This window comes from Lacerta agilis, chromosome 2 (assembly GCF_009819535.1).
Source record: "Lacerta agilis isolate rLacAgi1 chromosome 2, rLacAgi1.pri, whole genome shotgun sequence".
NCBI classification, from domain to species: Eukaryota; Metazoa; Chordata; class Lepidosauria; order Squamata; family Lacertidae; genus Lacerta; species Lacerta agilis.
In genome coordinates, this window is record NC_046313.1 from 92,053,539 (window position 1) to 92,073,545 (window position 20,007).

The 20,007-nt window shown below is 43.4% G+C and overlaps 1 protein-coding gene across 1 annotated transcript in view; it reads left to right on the forward strand.

The window, feature by feature from the left end:
- The first annotated feature begins 3,214 nt into the window (after positions 1-3,214).
- Positions 3,215-20,007, forward strand: part of RYBP (RING1 and YY1 binding protein) — a 48,376-nt gene continuing 31,583 nt past the window's right edge. The window contains exons 1-2 of the mRNA XM_033141217.1: positions 3,215-3,637; positions 5,028-5,153. Coding sequence (XP_032997108.1) covers positions 3,606-3,637; positions 5,028-5,153 — 158 coding nt within the window. The 5' untranslated portion in view covers positions 3,215-3,605. The remainder of the gene's footprint in view (positions 3,638-5,027; positions 5,154-20,007) is intronic.

Sequence of the window (20,007 nt, forward strand, 5' to 3'; positions counted from 1 at the left end):
CCTTTGTAAGAAAATATGAAATAACGTAAAACCATTTTTGCAGGGGGGGGGAATCAATTGGGGGGGGGTTGACAAGAAATTTTCCACACCAGGTACCACCTGACTTTCCTACGCCTCTGCCTGGTTGAGAAGCCCAGTTTAGGCATCTTTCATAAATAAAGTTTCTTAGTTTGGAGTCCTACACACAACTATTTTGTAGTAGGTCCCACTGAATTCTGTGAGATCATGTTTAGCATTGGGGTGCATTGAGTTTTTTGGGAGGGAGGGAGATTCAATTGCATTTTTGTTTTACTTGAAGGGAGTAGGTAGAAGGTATAGACAGACTTGTAAAAATAAAAAAGTGATTATTTCTCCCTTGGTCACCCAAGTAGCCATTTTTCTTTTTCTTTCCAAAAGATGTGAGTCAGTTAGGGAGACATGTCTGCCTGTATATGTCTGCTACTGAATCCCACTTAAAGCAACATTTGGCTGTTGATCTGTGGTCTCAGCCTGCAGCAGAAGCAGACTGAAACCTGAACTAGCCACTCAAACCAAAGCCAAAGGGTTCTTTGGCAACCTCAGAACAGAAGGTTACCATGATGTAGGCCAAATCAGATATGCACAGAAGCCACATATACTGGAATGGTGTTGTGCTGGCTCAGAAGGCTGTGGGCAGCCTACAGCAATGAGAAGTGTCCAGAGCTCCTGGAACACAGTGGGATCTGGCAATTTCTGGATATGTTGCTGGTGAAACTCTGATATTTGTTGGGCTTACAGGTGCCCTTTGGATTAATCAAGCCTTTGTGCAGCAGGGGTATGGGAGCCATGTGGTTCCTCTCACCTCCTCCTGATTTGTGGCAGAGTATCAACCATTGTTTTGTGTAAGTTGTGTACCGACAAGACATATTTTCTTCTCCACAGGAAGAGGATTGTCTCCAGGGTGCTTCAATATGTCTCCAGTGGGCCTGTGCTTCTCTTCTTCTAGAGGGAAATAATGAAAACCGTATTAACATTGGAATGGGAAGCGTATTCCTCAGTTACTGGGACTTTCAGAGGATGAATGTACTCTGCTGCCATTTTCTGTAGTGTCTACTTTCTCCCTCTGTTTGTGATGGGTTTATTTTTGGGGTGGTGGTGGTCACAACTTCTCTGAATAGTTTATTTTCAAAATGTGGAATGAGCAGTGATGTTCATCATTTCAGCTTCTGGTGAGTGAATCAACCTACATATCCAAAAGGAACACAGGCTAACAGAGCAATCATGTGCTCCACCTTTCACTGTCTTTTGCTAAAGGGAAAAAACAATTTTAGGATATAAAAAGCAAGTGTGCTGGGGGAGTGGGTATGCACACGGGGAGAATGTCTGGAATAGTATTATCTTCTGGGGATGTGTAGCTCAATAAGAAAACATGAGACTTGGTAATAATGCTCATTTCCTGTTAGGTATGAAATATACCCAGTGAGTATATCACATTCTCCACTTGCATGTACTGGCAGAAAGGCAGTATATAAATGTGGTAAATAAATACCCATGTATATATTTAAGAGAAGTGGCCCAAATGCTCTGGGAAACTGAGAAGCATGCTGTTCATATGAGATGTTAGCTTGATGACACACTTTTTTGTTTCATGTGTTATTTTATTAGGGTTAATTAAGGAATACATGTAAGTGGCACATTCCTCCCACAGTAGGTGGCAGACTGAAGGGGTTCTACAAGATTATATTTTGGGCATGGGGCAAGTCTCTCACTTACACCTACTTGGTGTAAAGAGAGACATTTCCTATGTCCAAAGTATCATTATCTTGTGTTAACAAATCTATAATAATTACTGCAGCCTGGTACCATCTTCAAAATCACTAGTCATTGTTAGAATCCACTCTTCACCTATAGGCATTAGTCTGAGTAGGCACATGTGATCTCCTTGCTTGGGGCAATCCTATTTTGGGGGCCCAAAATAGCTCCCTGGTCATGACAACAAGGTTGTTTGACTTGTTTGTCCGGAATAGGGCTTGTAATTTTGAACGCCACCACACAACCTTCATTTGAAGCAGCTTGCAGTGGTGTGTCAAAGTGCAGGTTTCGCTCAGGATGATGTCCACAGGTTTTGCAGGCAGAAAGAAGAAGAAAATACTCCTGTTAAGCACAGTGGTCATACAAACTGAAGTCGGGAAGGGTGGAGATTTATAACCCTTTTAACCACTTCAGGAGTGCGACAAGATGCTTCCGTGGTAATTATTCCACATGTCTGGCACACAATCCTGGGAGGGTTTATTTAGAAGCGAGTTCCGCGGAATTCAATAGAGTTTGCTCCCAAAGTGTGTTCAGGATTGCAGCCCAAGTAACCTTGAGTGTGCAGCCTCCCGAGAGTGACACACGGAAGGGCAAATGTTGACACATTCTTCTTGCACTTGATAAGTGGCTGAAGGGACATAGGCTGCCTCTGTGGGTGGCTAATAGACCCCCCTACACCTGAGCAACGAGACCTATCTCCCACTTCTTTGTGGGCGACTGTCTGAGGGGAGGAAGCAAGAGGTCTGCAGGCGGACCCAAGTTTCACATCGCACACCCTCCGCGTAGCCTGTGTTCGCTTTCCCTCTCCGAAGGGGAGCTGGGAGGGAGGCACTTAAATGTACACGGGCCATTTCCTACTGCAGTGTGGGTGACGTTATTCTCTTTATTGGACACCCGCCCCCCGCCGCCGCCTCGCTGTTCAGGGGGCGACTTTATTCCCCCAGAAAACCAAGCAGGGGGTGAAACACTGTGCGGTTGACAAGGGCGAAGCAGACACGGGGCCACCCTGACAGGCGGGCGACACACATTTCGCACTCCACGCGAGTGGGCGAGCGGCAACTCGGGCGGCGCGTCATGCTTCTCGCGCGCCCACCGCACCCAACCCCCGCGTGACTAATCCACTTATATGCGTGTGTGTGTGTGTGTACACGCACACGTCTGAAAGGGGGGCCGCGCTCGACGCGAGCGGCTGCGACCGAGGCGGGGTCACACGCTGGCCTTGTGGGTGGCCAGGCGCCGCCCAGCGACGGCGACACGCTTCCCTCGCTCGCTGGCTTCTTCCACCGCCAAGCCTTGGGAGGGAGCGGCGTCCCCGCAGCCTTGCCCTCGTCGCTGAGGGAGCCGTTCCTCCTCCCGGGACGGAGCGGGGTGTGCGTGCGCTGTGTGCACCGAGGGGCTCGGTGGGTGGGTGGTGGGTGCTTGGAGAGGGAGTGTGTGCGTGTTTTGGTAGGTGGGGGGGAAGAGAAGCTGCACGTTCCCCTTCCCTCGCCCCAGCGGAGCCCAAGGCCGGGCTGCCCGGATTGGCCGCGGAGGGCCGCCAGCTCCGCCTGCTGTAGCCGTGCTCGCCTTGGCTGGGAGGAGGAGGAGCAGCGGCGGCGGCGGCGGGGGGAAGAGGAGCCGAGGAGCCGAGGCTGCGCTCCGTACGCTGCCTAGTCTGGAGCGGGGGAGCCTGGCAGCGGCAGGAGCGGCGGCAGTTCAGGAGCAGCGGCGGCGGCGGGAGCAGGAGCAGCCCGGATCCTGCTGGTCTTGAGGAGGAGCCAGCCCTGCGAACCGTCCGCTCCTTGCGCGCGAGGCAGAAGAGGGGGCCACCCCCCCGCCGGCGCCCCAACCGATCCATGACCATGGGCGACAAGAAGAGCCCGACCAGGTAGGAGAAAGCGGGGCCAGCGAAAGGAGGGGGGGGGAGTCGGCCGAGGAGCCGAGAGGAGGTGGTGGGGGGGAGAAGGCTCGCTTCCCTAAGATGGAGACGAGGGTGGCGGTGGGGACAGGAAGGAGCGCGCCGCGCGGGTGCCAGCCGAAAGCACCCACCACCCACCCTGCTTTCTTAGGCTCAGGGGAGGCGCGCGGGGTGGGGGTGGGGGTGAGGACGGCTAGGCCCCGGGGTGGCGGAGGAGGTGGTGGTGATGGTTGTTGTAGTAGTGGTGGGAGTCGTGGTGGAGGGATGGGGCTTTTTAAGATGGAGGAAGTAGGTAAAGAAGGGGAGAGAGCGAGAACGAGAGCTTGTTTGCCTTGCCTGCCTCCCAGCCAGGTACAGAAAACTCCTTGTTTTTCCAATTGTGCTGGGAGGCGAAGCTATAGGGGCAGGAAAGCCAGAGAGAGCTCCTTGTGTGGCTAACTGCTGAAAGGAGGGGGGAGGGGAAGGGAGGTGTGTGTGTGTGTGTTCGTGTGTGTGTGTGTGTGTGTGTGTGTGTTCGTATGTATGTGTTTGGAGGTGCTTGCTCTGTTTTGTGCCCAGGGTGGCTCTTAAGATGGAGGGAGTGTGTAGAAACGAGGAGGAGGAGGGCGAAGTGTTTGTGTTTCTCTATCTTTTGGTGCCAGGGCTAATCTGGTGTTAGACCAGCTATGGCGGCTGCTTCTCTCTCTCTCTCTCTCTCTCTCTCTCTCTCTCTCTCGCACACACACGCATACAGCTCCTCGTCTCCTCACACTGACTTCTTCCAGACAAAGGGAGATTTAACAAGGTAAAGGAGACAGACAGACAGACGAAGGGGGCGCATGGAGGGACACGCCTACAATCCTTTAAAGTACAATCAAGCACACACACACACCCCTCACTCACACAAGCACACCCCAAGAGGGAGGGTAACAAGCTCAGATACCTTCCACCATCTCCTTTCCCTTGCCCTTCCAGATTCAGTGGGTAGTCGTTGTTGTGTGAAAATTGATTGCCTTGAGATTGAAGGTTGGAGGGGGGAAATGTTCCCCTTTCCTCTCTTACTACTATGGGGGTTATGGTGTTGGGGGAAGGTTGGGGGGGTAAGGCATGAGAAACGTGTGTGGTGAGAAGAGAGAACAAAGTGGGATTTTTGGCTTGATGGGTGCTTTTTATGGTTTCCTCACTGCTCCATCGAAAATTTGATTACTTTTCAGGCAAGGAACAAAAAAATTAAAGAAACAAAAACAGGCAGGCAAAGCAAAGCGGAGCATAGTATGAAACAGCTTTGCTTTATGATCTCGTTTCTAACATGTTTTATTCTTTCCTTTCCTCCTCCTCCTCCTCTCCCCCCTCCCCTTTCTTCCTACACATACTTCTCAAGGCCAAAAAGGCAAGCAAAACCTGCAGCCGACGAAGGTTTTTGGGATTGTAGTGTCTGCACCTTTAGGAACAGTGCTGAAGCCTTTAAATGCAGCATATGTGATGTCAGGAAAGGCACCTCTACAAGGTACATTGTTCATATTCTAATGTGCTAGTCGACCCTTCTCCTGTAACTTAAGTGTAATGCTGCTGACTTGTTGATTTACCATGGCGGTGGGAATGAGAAATGACTCCCTATGAAAGAATGTTTAAACCTGTGTTTTCTGTTACAAGTGTTCATGTACACATTAAAAACAAGTGTTCATAGGTACTGTATACTGTATAATAATTATTTGACACTATTTGCTGTATGTCATGTTTTTATGTGAAAATAGGTCTCTGGGACTTTCAGATCATTCAGGTTTGATTGGAAGCTGGGTATTTTTCTATGTCATAGCCTTTTGGCTATAGTCTGAGGAGTGCCTTTTTGTTTTCTGAAGGTTGATAAAGAGGCACAACAGAAGCGCAACTTCAAAGTCCTGCTTTGTTCTAATAATAATGACATGTAAAATAAAGGAACTTTGGAAAACCAGTTTCCTGCAGAATACTATGGGTTATGCATACTTGCAGAGACGTTCAAGTTATGTGTAGGAGTGCTGCCATATGATATCTAACAAATGCATTTATGTCACAGAAACATAGCAATAATGCAGATTTATGAGATCTTGCGATAGCTTTTTGATTAACTTGTATGTATTAGTAATGGATTCCCCCCCCCCAACGTTGAAAGTGTTAAGTATGAGTTAGGTAATTCTTTCAAAGTTTTAGGCTGACAAGTTGTCTTAACTGAAATGGGTGTTCTATTTTGTATGCTCTCCTTAGTACTTTTGGAAAGTTAATCAGCTTTGTCATATGTTGCATGCTTTTTATGTTAGAAAAATCACAGAATTTTACCGTGAATAGACTTTCTAATGTGAAGATTGGCAGACAGCAGGTTGTGTTGTTGATTGGGAGCAGTTGGTAATGTATTCCTTTAGTATTTTGAGCATGGCAGAGTGAAAGCTGAAAATGCATGCTTCCAATGAGAAAAACTTTCTGGATCATTGAGGGTTCTTGTGACATGTCAGGTGTCCACTTGTGTACATAACGTACATGTCTTTTGAGTATTTCTACACTTTGTACTGTTTTGGAGGACACTTATTTTAAGTCTAATATATATCATGGTCTAGAATATTTGTGTGTGTGTGTGTGTGTGTGTGTGTGTAGACTTCAGTCACGTTCATTTAGGCTTTAGTATTGTCAGTGAATCCACCTGTGGCTCTTGCATACAAACCTGTTGATTTCTTTTGGGGTTGTATTGTTTTATATCTACGTGCAGCATCAGCATATTGTAGTTTATGTTTAATAAGGATGGACAACTGGAAGTTTGTGGGCTCCTGTGTCAAATTTAATTTTAAGCTGTAGTAAAAAGTTTCCCACCAGTTTCATTCTTACAGACTAGAACAATGTTTTAAGTTGCATGAAATAAGCTTTGAACTTCAATATTAGATCTCTTTCTGATTTGTGTATATATAACATTTATGTTGTATATAATGCTTGAGTTCTGTAATTGGGAAGGCCTGACTGTTAAGAGTAGACTTTATTGGGGAGCTGTTGTAGTGCTCATAAGGGACTCAGTTTTGTGAGGCAAAATTTACTCCAAGCCTTCACCGTACAGTTTGCAGAACAGTCCTGACAATGGATACAGACGTTGTGCATCCCCTTTGTATAGCATAATTTGATTAGTATCCTTATTTGTTAAAAAGCATATTTTTGTTACGTTCTAAGCTAACCATATGTAATTGTTAGGATAGGATGGTAGCAGTAGTCTTGGTGGCTAGGTTTATTTTTGATCTGGGGTTCAGAATATGTCTTTTGTGCGCCAGCTAATAGATTTTGGGTTCAGTTATAAAGGTTACTGTGGATTGTGAGCTGATTAATCTTTGAGATATTGTGTTTTGGGGAAGAAGGTAGGTGGTCATGAGCGAAAGTGAAAGTCTCACTTGGTTTTCTGACTCAAGAAATGATTCTGCTGTTTCTGAGTTATTTTCACATGAAATAGTGAATGATGTGGCAGAGGAATAAAGTTTACTTGAAGCTGCACCTGGGAATAGTTTACTGAACGTACCTGATGCACTTTAAATTTCAGAAGCATGTGGCTTGGCATGTGAAAAGGATCTTGGGATTGTAGTCAAGCACAACCTGAGCATGAGTCAGCAGTGTGGTGCAGCTGCAATAAAAGCTAATGCAATTTTACTCTGCATTAATAGACTCACAGTTTTCAAGTCATGGGAAGAAATAGTTCCATTTTGTTTATTAATGACACTTATATGCTATCCCATAACATAAAGGTATCTGGGCTGTTTACAATAATTAAGAATAAAAACAAATTATATACAAAAATTATATACATAAAATCAAAAGTAACGCTATCTTGCACTACTCAGATCTCATATGGAGTGCTGCCCAGTTCTGCGCACTGTCTAGGCCAGGCATAGGCAACCTTCGGCTCTCCAGATGTTTTGGCCTACAACTCCCATGATACCTAGCTAACAGGACCAGTGGTCAGGGATGATGGGAATTGTAGTCCGAAACATCTGGAGAGCCGAAGGTTGCCTATGCCTGGTCTAGGCAAATAGGAATGTGTAAAGAGGAAATCAAGACGATCAGTGGTATGGAAAGTAAGTCCTGTGAGGCAGAATCAAAGGAACTGAAGGGTGATACAAAGAACTTTTCAAATACCTAATGGTCTGTCCCATAGAACAGTGCAAAAACCTTTTCTTTGCTGTTCTAGAGGGCAGGACTGTATCTTAACAGACTCAAGTTGCAGGGAGGTAGACTTTGGTTCAACATTGGAAGAAACTTGGTGATGGTAAGAGCATTTCAAACAATAGAACCAGTTACAGTGGTGTGGTAGGCTCTGAATAGCTGAGTCAAGGAGCAATTTTTTAAAAAACTAAAACAAGCAACCTTAAAGGTGTGACTTGCGTAAACTCAACAACTCAGTCAGTTTTAACAATACTTCACATCATTCAAGGAAAAGTAGGCTCTCTATGGAGTTACCCCAATAATTTTTTTTATTGTTTTTCATGTATTTTGTTTTGCCTTTTCATATAGTGTTTCTGTACAGCTACATACAGTCCAGAAACATTATACTGCAGTTCTGTACCACAGATCTGGAAAGAAGCTCCACTGATCTCAGCGGAACTTATTTCTGAGTAAACGCATACAGGAGTAAATGCTATTTGTGACTAAACTTTTGCTTCTATCTTTTCAGCATTCAGTTCTTGTTTTCTTTAAACTCCTTTATTGACCACATTCCTATTGTTAACGCGAACTCCAAATTGTTTTCTGTGATTAGTTTTAATAGCGTCTGCTTGCTTTTTGTGCAGTGTGCATGTTCTTGCTTTTTGTGTGATGTGCGTGTTCTTGCTGTCATCTTGTCTTTTTCCTTGCAGTCTTATCTTTTGAGCTATCTTGTTTGTAAATCCAGCTTGGTGGTTCTCTGTTGACACCATCAGTGTAAAACTGAATAGGATTCTTGTGTTCATAATTAGTTTCATATTGCTATAACTATACCAGGAAAAGTGGCACTTTGCAGTTGTTTTTAACTCTTTAGTCCAAACCAGATGCAACATCAGTGGACATATTTATTTAAATCGGGGGTCGGCAAGGTTTACCTCGTCTGGGCCAGTACCCCAGGTCTGCCCCAGTCATATTAAAAAAACAAGGGGCAAGAGCCCAAATTCTTTGAAATATGGTGTGTTTGAGAGAAAGACAGACAGTATGTGTGTTTATCCATCTGCTGTCTGCAGCTTGCCTTTCTGCAGTCTTCCCTTTCTCATCACACTTCCACCCCCCCCCCCAATACCAAAGCTGAACTTCAATTCCAAGTGTGATTTCAGGACAGACAAAAGTGCTCCTGGGGGAAGAGAGGTGGCTGTGAATAGGTGAGCAGTGTACTTTAAAAGGGGTCACCTCCACTCATCTGTGTCATAGTTTTGCTCTAGAAGTCAGGTTTCCCACCCCCTTGCATTGCCCATGATTGAGGCAGATAATTTAACTAAAGCAGGAGTAAGGGACCGCTAGTCTGCTGGCAAATTGCTACCTTCTAGGTCTAACTGTTTGTTCCTTAGGATTTTCCCCAGGCAATGCCCCTCATCATTCTGCACTCGCCTGAAGTGCTTTTGCCTAGCCTGCAAAACTAGGCAGTGCAACAGATGTGATTCTTACCTTTTACATTCCAGCCATGCAGAAGCTACAAGTTTCTATACACCCCCCTCCAATTTTCCATCTTTCTTAAAGAGAAGCAAAGAGACAGAATAAAAATTTGAGGGCACATTCCAGTTTGTAACAAGTGAGACCTATTTCCCATTTTGCTTTTCCTACATCTTAACCACCTTTTGTCTTTGAACTGGAATGGTCAGACATTAATTTCCATTGAGTGAATTAAGATTTTTATTGAAGCTGATTGAATATGCTGAGGGACCTGTCCTTAAAATGGTTGTGACCAACTTCCTTGATAAGCACAATGTAAGTAAAAGTAAGGTACTGTGCTACTTTAACAATCCTGTTTTTTTATATAGTTCTAGCAATATACTTAGCATTGCAAAGAATAATATTTGGAAAAAAGAAAGTTCATGTGCTAGTAGTTAGGTTAGAGCTAGCAGCAAAAAGAGGATTAAGAGGTAGAACATAAAAATGGATATATAATTGATTGCGGCACAGTTGGCCAATACAGTTGAAAGCACAGAACTCAAGTTACTCCGTGTTCTTGATGTGTCTTGCATTTTTATCTCTATAATCAAGACTTTCTGATTATCTTATGTGCACATAAGATAGTTGTGTGAACAACTATCTTGAAAATAAAAATTCAAAGGTGTTAAAGCACGAAAAAGCAAATAATTGGACTTTTAAGCATGTAGATTTTTTTCAGGAATAATCCTTCTATATTCTTAATAATCAGTAGACAAAAATGTCCTTTTTGTTTACAGCCTATCTCTGCAAAGCTTGCATGCTTTTTTTTTTTTTTTTACTTAAAGTAGAATTTAAGAGCATTCCTCTGTGAAAAAAAATACTTTTTAGAATTGGGCCATAATTTGACTTAGGGAAAATAGGTAGGAAATCTTTTGCCTGTTTCTAGAATCCTTATGCCTCTTTTATGGGTTTTTTCCTCTAATGAATTTCCCTACACCTTAGATCAGTGTTAGAAATTTCCATTGTTCTAGGGGCATTTTGTGGCAAGAATTTAATTGGCGCGAACAGTTTTTGAGCTCTGGGTGCAGTACTGTGCCTAAGATTTCAGATTAAAACAGCAAAGTGGAAGGAAAAAGGATCGCCCTTTTCTGCCTCCCCACTTCCAGCTACTGTCTGAAGACTGGAGAATAGACCTTCTGAAGAATATTATGGGGGTGGGCAGAGGAAGGACTAGACCATGTAAAAAATGAATATAATATTTTAGCTGCAGTTCATTAATTTTCAGCTTTGTATTCTTGTTATTAAGAAGCGCGGCCTAGACATCCGTTGTTGCGCCTGTAACCTAGGTTTAAAGTGCCATTTAGCTCCTAGCTTTCATATCCGATTTTCTAACACTGCCTTAGATGAGGCAGTGTTGGAAAGGAGAGAGGGAACTACCTCAGACAGCACCTTGGTGTCCAAAGAGGCTGCACTGTTGTGCACAGGAGGTTGGCAGAATGAGTATCCAGAACTACATAGCTCTCTTGGAAGAGTAGAGTTTTGGAAGTTATAAAGTGCCACTTGGAAGTTACAAAGGGGTGTGTGTTTGACATTTTGCCCCTTCAGATAGCTTTGGAAACAAACCAATGCCTTGGCTGAAAGCTGTCATGGATGAAATAAAGGATTTCAAAGTTGGAAAGTCTTGAGTGCTGTAGGAGTGGTGTTTTATTTTATGGGCATAAAGTTTGGGCAGTTCATCCTTTTTGCTGGTAGTCCTTGTTGGTAGGCCCCTAAAAGAAAACAAACTCCTGTGTGTATCTTCCTTTCACTGTTCTGACAGTTTCATTGTTCAGTAGGCTAGTCAGAAAGCCATAAAATTCACCTGTGGAGAACTTAGGTCTAAATAGTCTTTCACTTCAATCCTTAAAAAAATAAAAGTAAAACATCGGAAGCCGGTCATGTGACTTAAAAGATAATAGCTTTTTGCTATGCAATTTGGTTAAAAACTGCTATATCACTGCATGTGGAGATCCCCTGTGATGTGCGTTTGTCTTTAGATTTAGTCACTGTGTGTGTCTTTCAAAGTGTAATGCTTAAAAACAGTGAAACCCAGTGACCTACTTTATGAGCTTTCATATGGTTCTGTAGGTCAGTGGGTCTCTTTGCAGAATGTAGGTCATTTGGAAAGGTGTGCGTTTCTTCCATAACAAGTAGCTTTTGACCTGTCGTGGAATTTACACAGGTTACATGTGCAGCTTCAGGGTTTTCTCCCCCCCCCCCCCCCGAGATGTTTTTGACTATCTGGTCCTGGCATGTTACTCTGCTGTATAGCAAATAGTTTGGATGTAATCAAATGTAGTTTTAAAAGGTAGCATGTTCTAGACAAACCAAGAGAACCTTTATGTGTCTGTATTTTGCTCAACAATAAACAAATATATAGTGTCTGTTATACAATATCCTAAGCAAATGCCCAATGTGTCTGAGAAGGGGAGGAGGAATCTTAAGATTTTTGTATTGTTAGGTTTACAAACTTCCTGAACAAATAAACATTGAATCAAATTTATTGTAATCTTCAAAGCAGTTTTCAAGAAAGCATAAAAATGTTAATTCAGTTTAAACAAAACCTGATCGGTAAAGCAGCAATAAAAATTAACAATAAAACCTCAGAGCAGTAAAAATATCAATAATCAAGGAAAAGATAACTAGCTTCTAATGAGATTTAGGAATGCCTGAAAAAAAAATGTTTTCCTTGGTGCTGAAATATGCAGAATTGGCCTCACTGAAAGGGATTTTCCAAAAACAGAGCACCACATCGGAAACAAGTTTCTTCCTACAAGTCTCATGTCTAATATAAGGCAGGGCACTAAAATCTTGGCATATAGGCAGGCTCTTTAGTTCAGCTTCTTGATAAGCTTATTTTACATTGGAAAAAATGATCACCTACCACCCTTTCTAGTGGTTTAAGGAAGTTGAAGAAATATGATCTTGTTTCTTTATGATTATTTGGTGTCTTCATCCTTTATGGATCTGCAATTATACCCTGTAAGTCAGGTGAAGAAGCCCAGGACATGAATGCAAGCACAGTATAGTTTAGTTATCAAATAAAAGCTCCTGTTGAATTTTGCTGCAGTTTTTATTTGACTGGAATTCTGCCACCACCACCCCCCCGGTATATTTGAGTTTCTGGGCTAAGTTTGATAAGTTCCTGTATAATATTTGATAAGACCTGGAGAAGTCCTAATCATTAGGCCTTGATTTTGCTTACTACAGTCATAGGTTTCATGTAAGAGACACCAGGACTTGAACTGGAAAACTTAACCTTGGCAGTGTTTGGTGAATTTGGCAGCTCAGTTGCAGGTTAGGTTTGACTCTAGCAAGAGGGTCTGATGTGGTGACTTTTATAATTTGCATGGCTCTGCCGCCAAAGCAAGCAACTGGTCCTTGCTATTACTCTTGCTAGATATAAACTTCAGCAACAGCAATTTGGAGATCCTTGCCTAAACAGTACAGTAACTTGGCTTCTGGCTGCCACTGTTTCTTGCCTTTTTGCACCAATCTCAGTCCATCTTCTGATTGTGTTTTTGGCTTATCTATGCCTGCCTCCAATTCCTTGTTTCATCCTACTTTTTGACAGATTCCATACCTATGCTTTCATTGTTTTGATTCTTGCTTCACCTCCCAAATGAACCTATGGTTATTGGTTTTGTTTCACCCCAACAGTCTCCTAATCTGTTGTTAACAGACCGTTTGGCATCTGACTTCTAACTGCATGGATCACATCTTGCTCCTCTCCTCAGGTGTTCTAGAACAGCTCAGTTCTCAGATTTTTGTTGACAAGCATGTACTGTAATAGGTTTTAGTGGCATTTAGTGCCACGGATTCAGTCTGAGAAATTCAATGGGACAGTCTTCCTTCCCTCCTCCTGCGCGTTGCTCTAGGTTTTCCTGACCTACAGTACTTGGTGGAAAGCCCTGTTGCGCTAGTGGAAGTCATTGCATGGGTTCATTGAATCTGGCTCCCTTCTTGGAACTCCATGTTTCTGCATACTTGGGGCTGACAATGTCTCAGTTCTTCGCAACCTTCTCAACCATGTGATTTAGATTTTTACAAGCTTGATGCAACTCTTATTGGCACCTGCCTTTCCATTGTACAGAAGGGCAAGTGCTATTGAATCATTAAACTGATGTTACCTTTTAAAGATATATCTGCATTGCCCCCTCCCAAATACTTTGAGTTGTATTCAGCATAGTGCTAACCATGCTTGCCCAACAGAGCTTCCCCTCTTCCCTTTGCAGGCCCTCTGAATCTGTTCCAGGGATTCCTCCCAAGTTATGCTGTTAACTTGGAACATAGTACAGTATAGATTGAATAATTTGAATGATAGCCATTGGTGGTCATATCAATATTTGAGTGAGTAAATGTGATGAAACATTGGATGTCACCCTTTGTGTTGTTCGTTTGAGGGCTGCTTGTTATTGTGTAAAGCCCAGGGGTCCAAAAACCTGGACGCATTTTTCTTAGATTGAATGTACAGTTGTACCTTGGCTCCCGAACGCCTTGGGAGTCGAATGTTCCAGCTCCCAAGCAATCAAAAACTGGAAGTGAGGGTTCCTATTTTCGAACGTTCTTTTGGAAGCCAAATGTCAGACAGGGCTTCTGCAGCTTCCGATTGGCTGCAGGAGCTTCTTGCAGCCAACCAGAAGCCACACTTTGGTTTCTGAACGTTTTGGAAGCCGAACGGATTCCGTTCGACTTCTGAGGTACAACTGTATATGACTTCTGTGCATGGCTGCCAAATGTAAGTTTTCTGTTTATTCACTTATTCTGTTTATTCTGCTTATGTTGTTTGACCAGCTGCATTGTGACATTATTAATTTTGAAAGTGCTTGCCTAGCTGAGGACTTTTTCTTCCTAAGATTTCAATAGAAGAGGCAATACATTGATGGACGATGGCCCTGTGATGGAGTCAATCAGCCGGCACAGTCTCTTGTCCCTTGGGCATACTTGTATGGAGTACATCATTAGCTGAAGAAGGGGAGGCTTTCCTCTGTGATGTTAATGCCGTGTATTAGCTCTCTTGTCCCTGTGCTACTATTACAGAGCCATTGCAGCTCCATTGGGGACAGGGAAGGAGAGCAAGTACATAACTTCATCTGGTGTCATGATTATTTTTAGTGTTTTATTTAACTGTACATCAGCAAACCATATATAAGTTGCTGTTATCTTCCAGACTCTTAAGCAGAATGGAACAAAGTGAAAAACTTAAATTAATATTAATCAGAGATGTTGCTGCGTGGTAGGCAACATTTGCACATTTCAACGTGTTTAAGTGGCATTCTGAGCAATATTTTATTTGTCCAAATGTTGCAGGATAAAATAAAAGTGTAAGCCAAGGAAGAGAAATGTTGCCAGCACACTTGTGTCCATTGAATGTTGTCTTGAGAGGCGAGACTGGCAAGCTATTTGCCTGGAAGGACTTGTTATACATTAATTAAGTTGGCAAGGTGCTAGCAGTTGCAAGACTCGACCGGGCTGTTTTTAAGAGTAACTACTGCCTTTTAATTTTTTATACTCAAAATATCTGTTTCAAGACAAGGATTTTTTTAAAAAAAAAAACCCTACCTAATTCATTTAAGAGCAAGAGAGTAAATGTCCTGATTATTTAGAATCAGTTGACAGCCTCATAAGTAAATAGGTTAAAAATTATTGCATAAGATGATAGATTTTTCTATTATCTAACTTGCTGAAATGGCCATAGATTAAGGGTTCAAATTGACCTTGTAGGAATGTATTAAATCAGGTTATCTGCCAAAATGGGATAACTACCATGTGCCCACTACCAGAGTTTGAAATTAGCCAGGTGCCATACATGTTTTGCTACTGGTGCAGTCCAATTGCACATGGAAGTTTCTGGGCGCCAGGTTAGTGACCACAGTTCAAAAATGTCTGCCTTACTCCATAGTTAATAGCATTTCCATTTCCACTATGGGGGTTTCTCCTTCCTGCATACCGGGACATGTGAATTGTTGTAAGTGCAAGCTACAGTCAAGCAGTGTAGTTGAGATCATAGAATTGTAGCTTTGAATGGTATCCTGAGGGTAATTTAGTCCAACCCCTTGAATTCCATTGTGGCAACCTAGAACCAAGGAGCCAAAGCACCCGAATTTCTAACACTGCCCACTACAAAATTTCAGTATACCTTCCAGGTGTGTGTAGACAGCAACAGAATAAACCAGTTTGGTGAGTGGTAACAGCAAGGAGGTTTGGTGGATAGGAATTCAGTCATTCACTTAATGAGAAAACAGTTGCTTGAGAACAAATGCTGCTTATCCCGTAGCTGTTTGGTTGTGGATGAACTTGCCGGACCAGGCTGATGACAGATTTAGCATTTATCCTGAGGAAAAGTTAGTTTCAGATAATACATGCAAGTTTTTCCTCATTATTTTTTTTAAACCTGGGTGTCTAAAAAGCAAAACATTTAAAAATACATTAATCTAAAGCAGCTGTTGTGAACCTGTGACCTTCTGGTCACAGTTGGGACTGCAGCACTCATAATCCCTGATGACTGAACATGCTGACTAGAGCTGTGGGGAGCTGGAATCCAACATTTGGAGGGCCATGGATTCTTACATACCAGATAAAGAACGATTTTTACTGTTCTGAACTATTTTTTGAAATGCAACCCAAGTACAATTTCTTCCTTTAAACTATAAAACAGTATAGAAATGAAATTAATAATAATAATACAGCTGTACCTTGGATCCCAAACGCCTTGCAAGTCAAACGTTTTGGCTCCTGAACATCGCAAAGTTGGAAATGAGTGTTCCGGTTTGTGAACGCTCTTTGGAACCTGAACATCCGAAGGGGCTTCTGACTGGCTGCAGGAGCTTCCCACAGCCAATCGGCTGTGGCAGGAATACGAGTCTCATGTTGAAACTGTACCCAGACAAAATGGAGGGGCTGCAGTTGTGTGGTTATTGCAGTTGGGATTTGGGAAGTCATCCTATTCCAGAAGAGGTTGCACTACACTTGTAGAAGCAGGTTCATAGCTGGAGTCACTCACTTGAAGCCCAAGTGTCTTCAAAGTATGGGAGAGCTTATTCCCAACTCTGGCTAGTTCACCATTGGGGGGTGGGGAGCCATTTTGGCTCCTTGGGGTAGATTGCCTTTTGAGTACAGTCTGGAGGTTGCAGTTAGTTCAAATTGTGGCTAGGGTGCTTATGTACAATGGTACCTCTGGTTACGTACTTAATTCGTTCCGGAGATCGTGTCCACAACCCGAGGTACCACTGTATAGGAAGGGGGACTTGAGACAGTCACTTGTTCAGAGCTATGCAGTGAGTCCTTTGACAAGGTGTGGCTTGAGCTTGTCTCTCTCATGTTATTTTGTACTACTTTTCATAATTAGTGTATGATGTTTTTAATTTTTCTTGAAAATACTAAGGTCCCAAACAAGGGCTAATTAGCTTTCCCTTTTGGGAAAAGATAATTAATAACTCTAGCTGTGATAGCCAGTTCTGCCTCCATTGTTGGTATCAATATACCTCTGAAAATAAGGTATATTGGGGATAGTGGTGTTGCAATCAGGTTCTGCTCACTATCGTTATCATTATTGTTTTCATTTAAATTTGTATATTGTACTGCCATTCATCTGAGGATCACAGAGTGAGTTACCAATATAAAAATACAAAAATACACAACATAGTAACCAACAAAAACACACCCACCCCAGTTTAAAAGGCTATTGGTTGTTTAATTAGCCAAAGGCCTGGGAGAAGAGGAATGTTTTTGCCTGGCGCCTAAAGGTATGTAATAAAGGAGCTAGGTGAGCCTCCATGGGGAGAGCATTTTGTAAGCGGAGAGCCACCACAGAAAAGGCCCATTCTCATGTTGCTGTCTTCTGGGCCTCTTGCAGCGGAGGCACATGAAGAAGACTCTCAAATTACCATTGCAGGGTCCGGGACAGTTCCTATGGGAAGAGGAGGTCCTTCAAGTAATTGGCAGCCAGTGCCAGAATTGGCATTATATGTGGAAACCATCTTGCACCGGTGAGCAACCTGGCCGCTGAATTCTTCACCTGCTGAAATTTCTTGAGAGGCAGCCCCACATACATAGTGCACAGCAGTAATCTAACCTAGAGGTGGCCAGAGCTTAGGTGACAGATATAACCTATCCCTTTCCCATAGGCACTTGTTTGGCTACTGTGAGAACAGGATGCTGGCCTTTGGCCTGATCCTGTAGGGTTCCTCTTGCATTCTTAATACAAAGCAAGGGTGGTAAGCCTCCAGCCTGCAGGTTAATTTTGGCCTGCCAGGAGGTGCAGTCTAGCCTGTGATGAAATTTTCCTAAACCCTGCTCACGTGTCAACCAGCTGTTGTCAGCACAATGGATAAGTGATGTTAGTTGATGGGTAGGGTTAATTTTTTTGTTGGCTGTGCCCTCCCTATGGAGAACTGGTACATTTAGCCAAAGTAGCAGAATTGAACTGAACAGTTCAGTCCAGCTCAGTGCTGCTTTGTCAGTTACCGTTATTACCCCCTTCCCCACACCTCAAATTTCACAGGTGGGTGGGATCCCCTGCACACCTATCAGTTTCACAACATTATGATGCCCAAAGGTTGACAGGTGAGTGGCCCTGCCTGTGTATCAGAGTAGGACTGTGCAGAAGAGAGAGTGTCATACCAATGCAGTGATGCTTCCTTCATTTTTGCAGCCACCGGGAGGCTGCTTAGATGGTGGAGTTGAATGGAACGAGACCTCTGCTCAAACAAACACTCCTCCCCAGTGCAAGGGGTTTTTTGGTTGCTCCGTTAGCTTTATTAATTTTTCATTTTATAAAATGTATATTCAGTGCCAATTGGCATTCATGGGGCAGCTAAAAATATATACAAGAAGGTGGTAAGCGTTTTGCTTCCAAGCATTTATTTAATTATTTATTTTGGCACAAACCTTTAGCACATCCACTTTCATTGTCTGTGGAAACTTCTTTTAAGTATTAGGACAATTGTTCTGTGAGAAACGATGCAGTCAGCTGGTGTTGATTTATATTATAATTGCTACTCAGGTCTAACAGTTGAGCAGTAGAGAAACTTAACAGTGACAGATTGTTGCATAGCGTAATTCATTGGTCCCCTTCCCCAACAAATGCTGGAGAAAATCATGCACAGAATTACTGTGCTTCTCATGGTTGGTTCTCAGAGTTGCAGCCAAGTCACTATTGCAGTTGTGATGCATTCTGTATCTGTATCTGTATCTGTCAGGATAGGTGTAGGTTGTCAATTCTTGTCAAAAGCGTCTGTTCTTGTTGCATGGTAGGAAAACGTCATGTCATATAGTGTGATGTGAAACAAATGTGTCACAGTATGACACCTTCTATAGCTAATCTATTATAGTACAATATCGGCTAAAGCTCTTGACATCAATTTCTTCCTTGTAATACTTCAAAAGAGATTTCTAAATATTTGCTCATGAGGTGCAAGGCTCCCCCCCCCCATGAAACCCTCTTTTTTGTTTACTATAGAGAGTGCAGGAGGGTTTCCTATGTCACACTGCACATTTTGTGCATGCTTCCTGGATCGTTCTGCTTTTCTCTCCTCCCACCCACTCAGAGATGGGAATTTCATATTGAACTAGACTGTGAAGCAGGCATGTTCTTGCTTCAAAGTTCAGCGCAACAGGACACACACACACACACACACACACACACACTGCTAGGTATGCACAAAGGACTAGGGGAAGGAAGGCCTTGACAGCAACCACAAAACTGTTACTAGCTAGTAAGCCAAGCCAAATTTTTGTCGACCACTCTTTGCAAACAGTGGTAGAAAGTTAAATGTGTGCTATTCAAACAGGTAAGTGGGATGTCCTAAGAATCCTTTGCAAAATAGCTCCCAAGTATGTATGCAGATCCTTAATGGATAATACAAGGTCATGATACTTGATTAGTATATAATTTGGAATTCTAAAAAATAATAATTAAAATTTCTGTTAATTACATGCTTTTTAGCTTTTGGGCTGGCTACAAAAAGATAATAAACCGCATCAACCCCTGCTATCATGCTTTGTAAGACTAAAGATGACATTGCATCTAAAAAACATTGCTTAATGTGTCTGATAGGGTTTTAATATCTACTTTAATCAATGAAACTATGATAATTTTCAAAATTGAATCTGTTTCATTAGATTTCAGTATCTTTAAAACTGAAGCCTTATACATAGTGTCTAACAGAGTCTACATTCTGTAAAGTTCAAATCAGTGACCTTGCAATTTTATTTATATTAATCAACATGCAAGCAGTTGGAGCTAAGGCTTCAGTCAGTTGCATTAATATAATGTGTAATTTCTTCTGATGTATACCGTATATCGCGGCGTATAAGACGACTTTTTAAGCCCGAAAAATCTTCTCTGAAGTCGGGGGTCGTCTTGTACGCCGGCAACATCATGACCCGGAGTTCCGCCCCGCCACTGCCTGCATGGAGCCTCTCCCCGGCGCTCCAGCCGCAACCGCTGCCTCAGCCGCCATGGAGCCCGGGCTGGGCGTGGGCGGCAAGCGCGGAGGCTTCCTGTGCGGCGACGGGGAGGTTCTCCCCGCTGCCCCAGGCGTCGCTGCCGACGCCTCAGCAGCCGTGGAGGCCGTCCTGCGCTTCAGCGGCAAGCGCGGAGGCCTCCTTTGGGGCGACAGGGAGCTTCTCCCCGCTGCCCCAGGCGTCGCTGCCGACGCCTCAGCAGCCGTGGAGGCCGTCCTGCGCTTCAGCGGCAAGCGCGGAGGCCTCCTTTGGGGCGACGG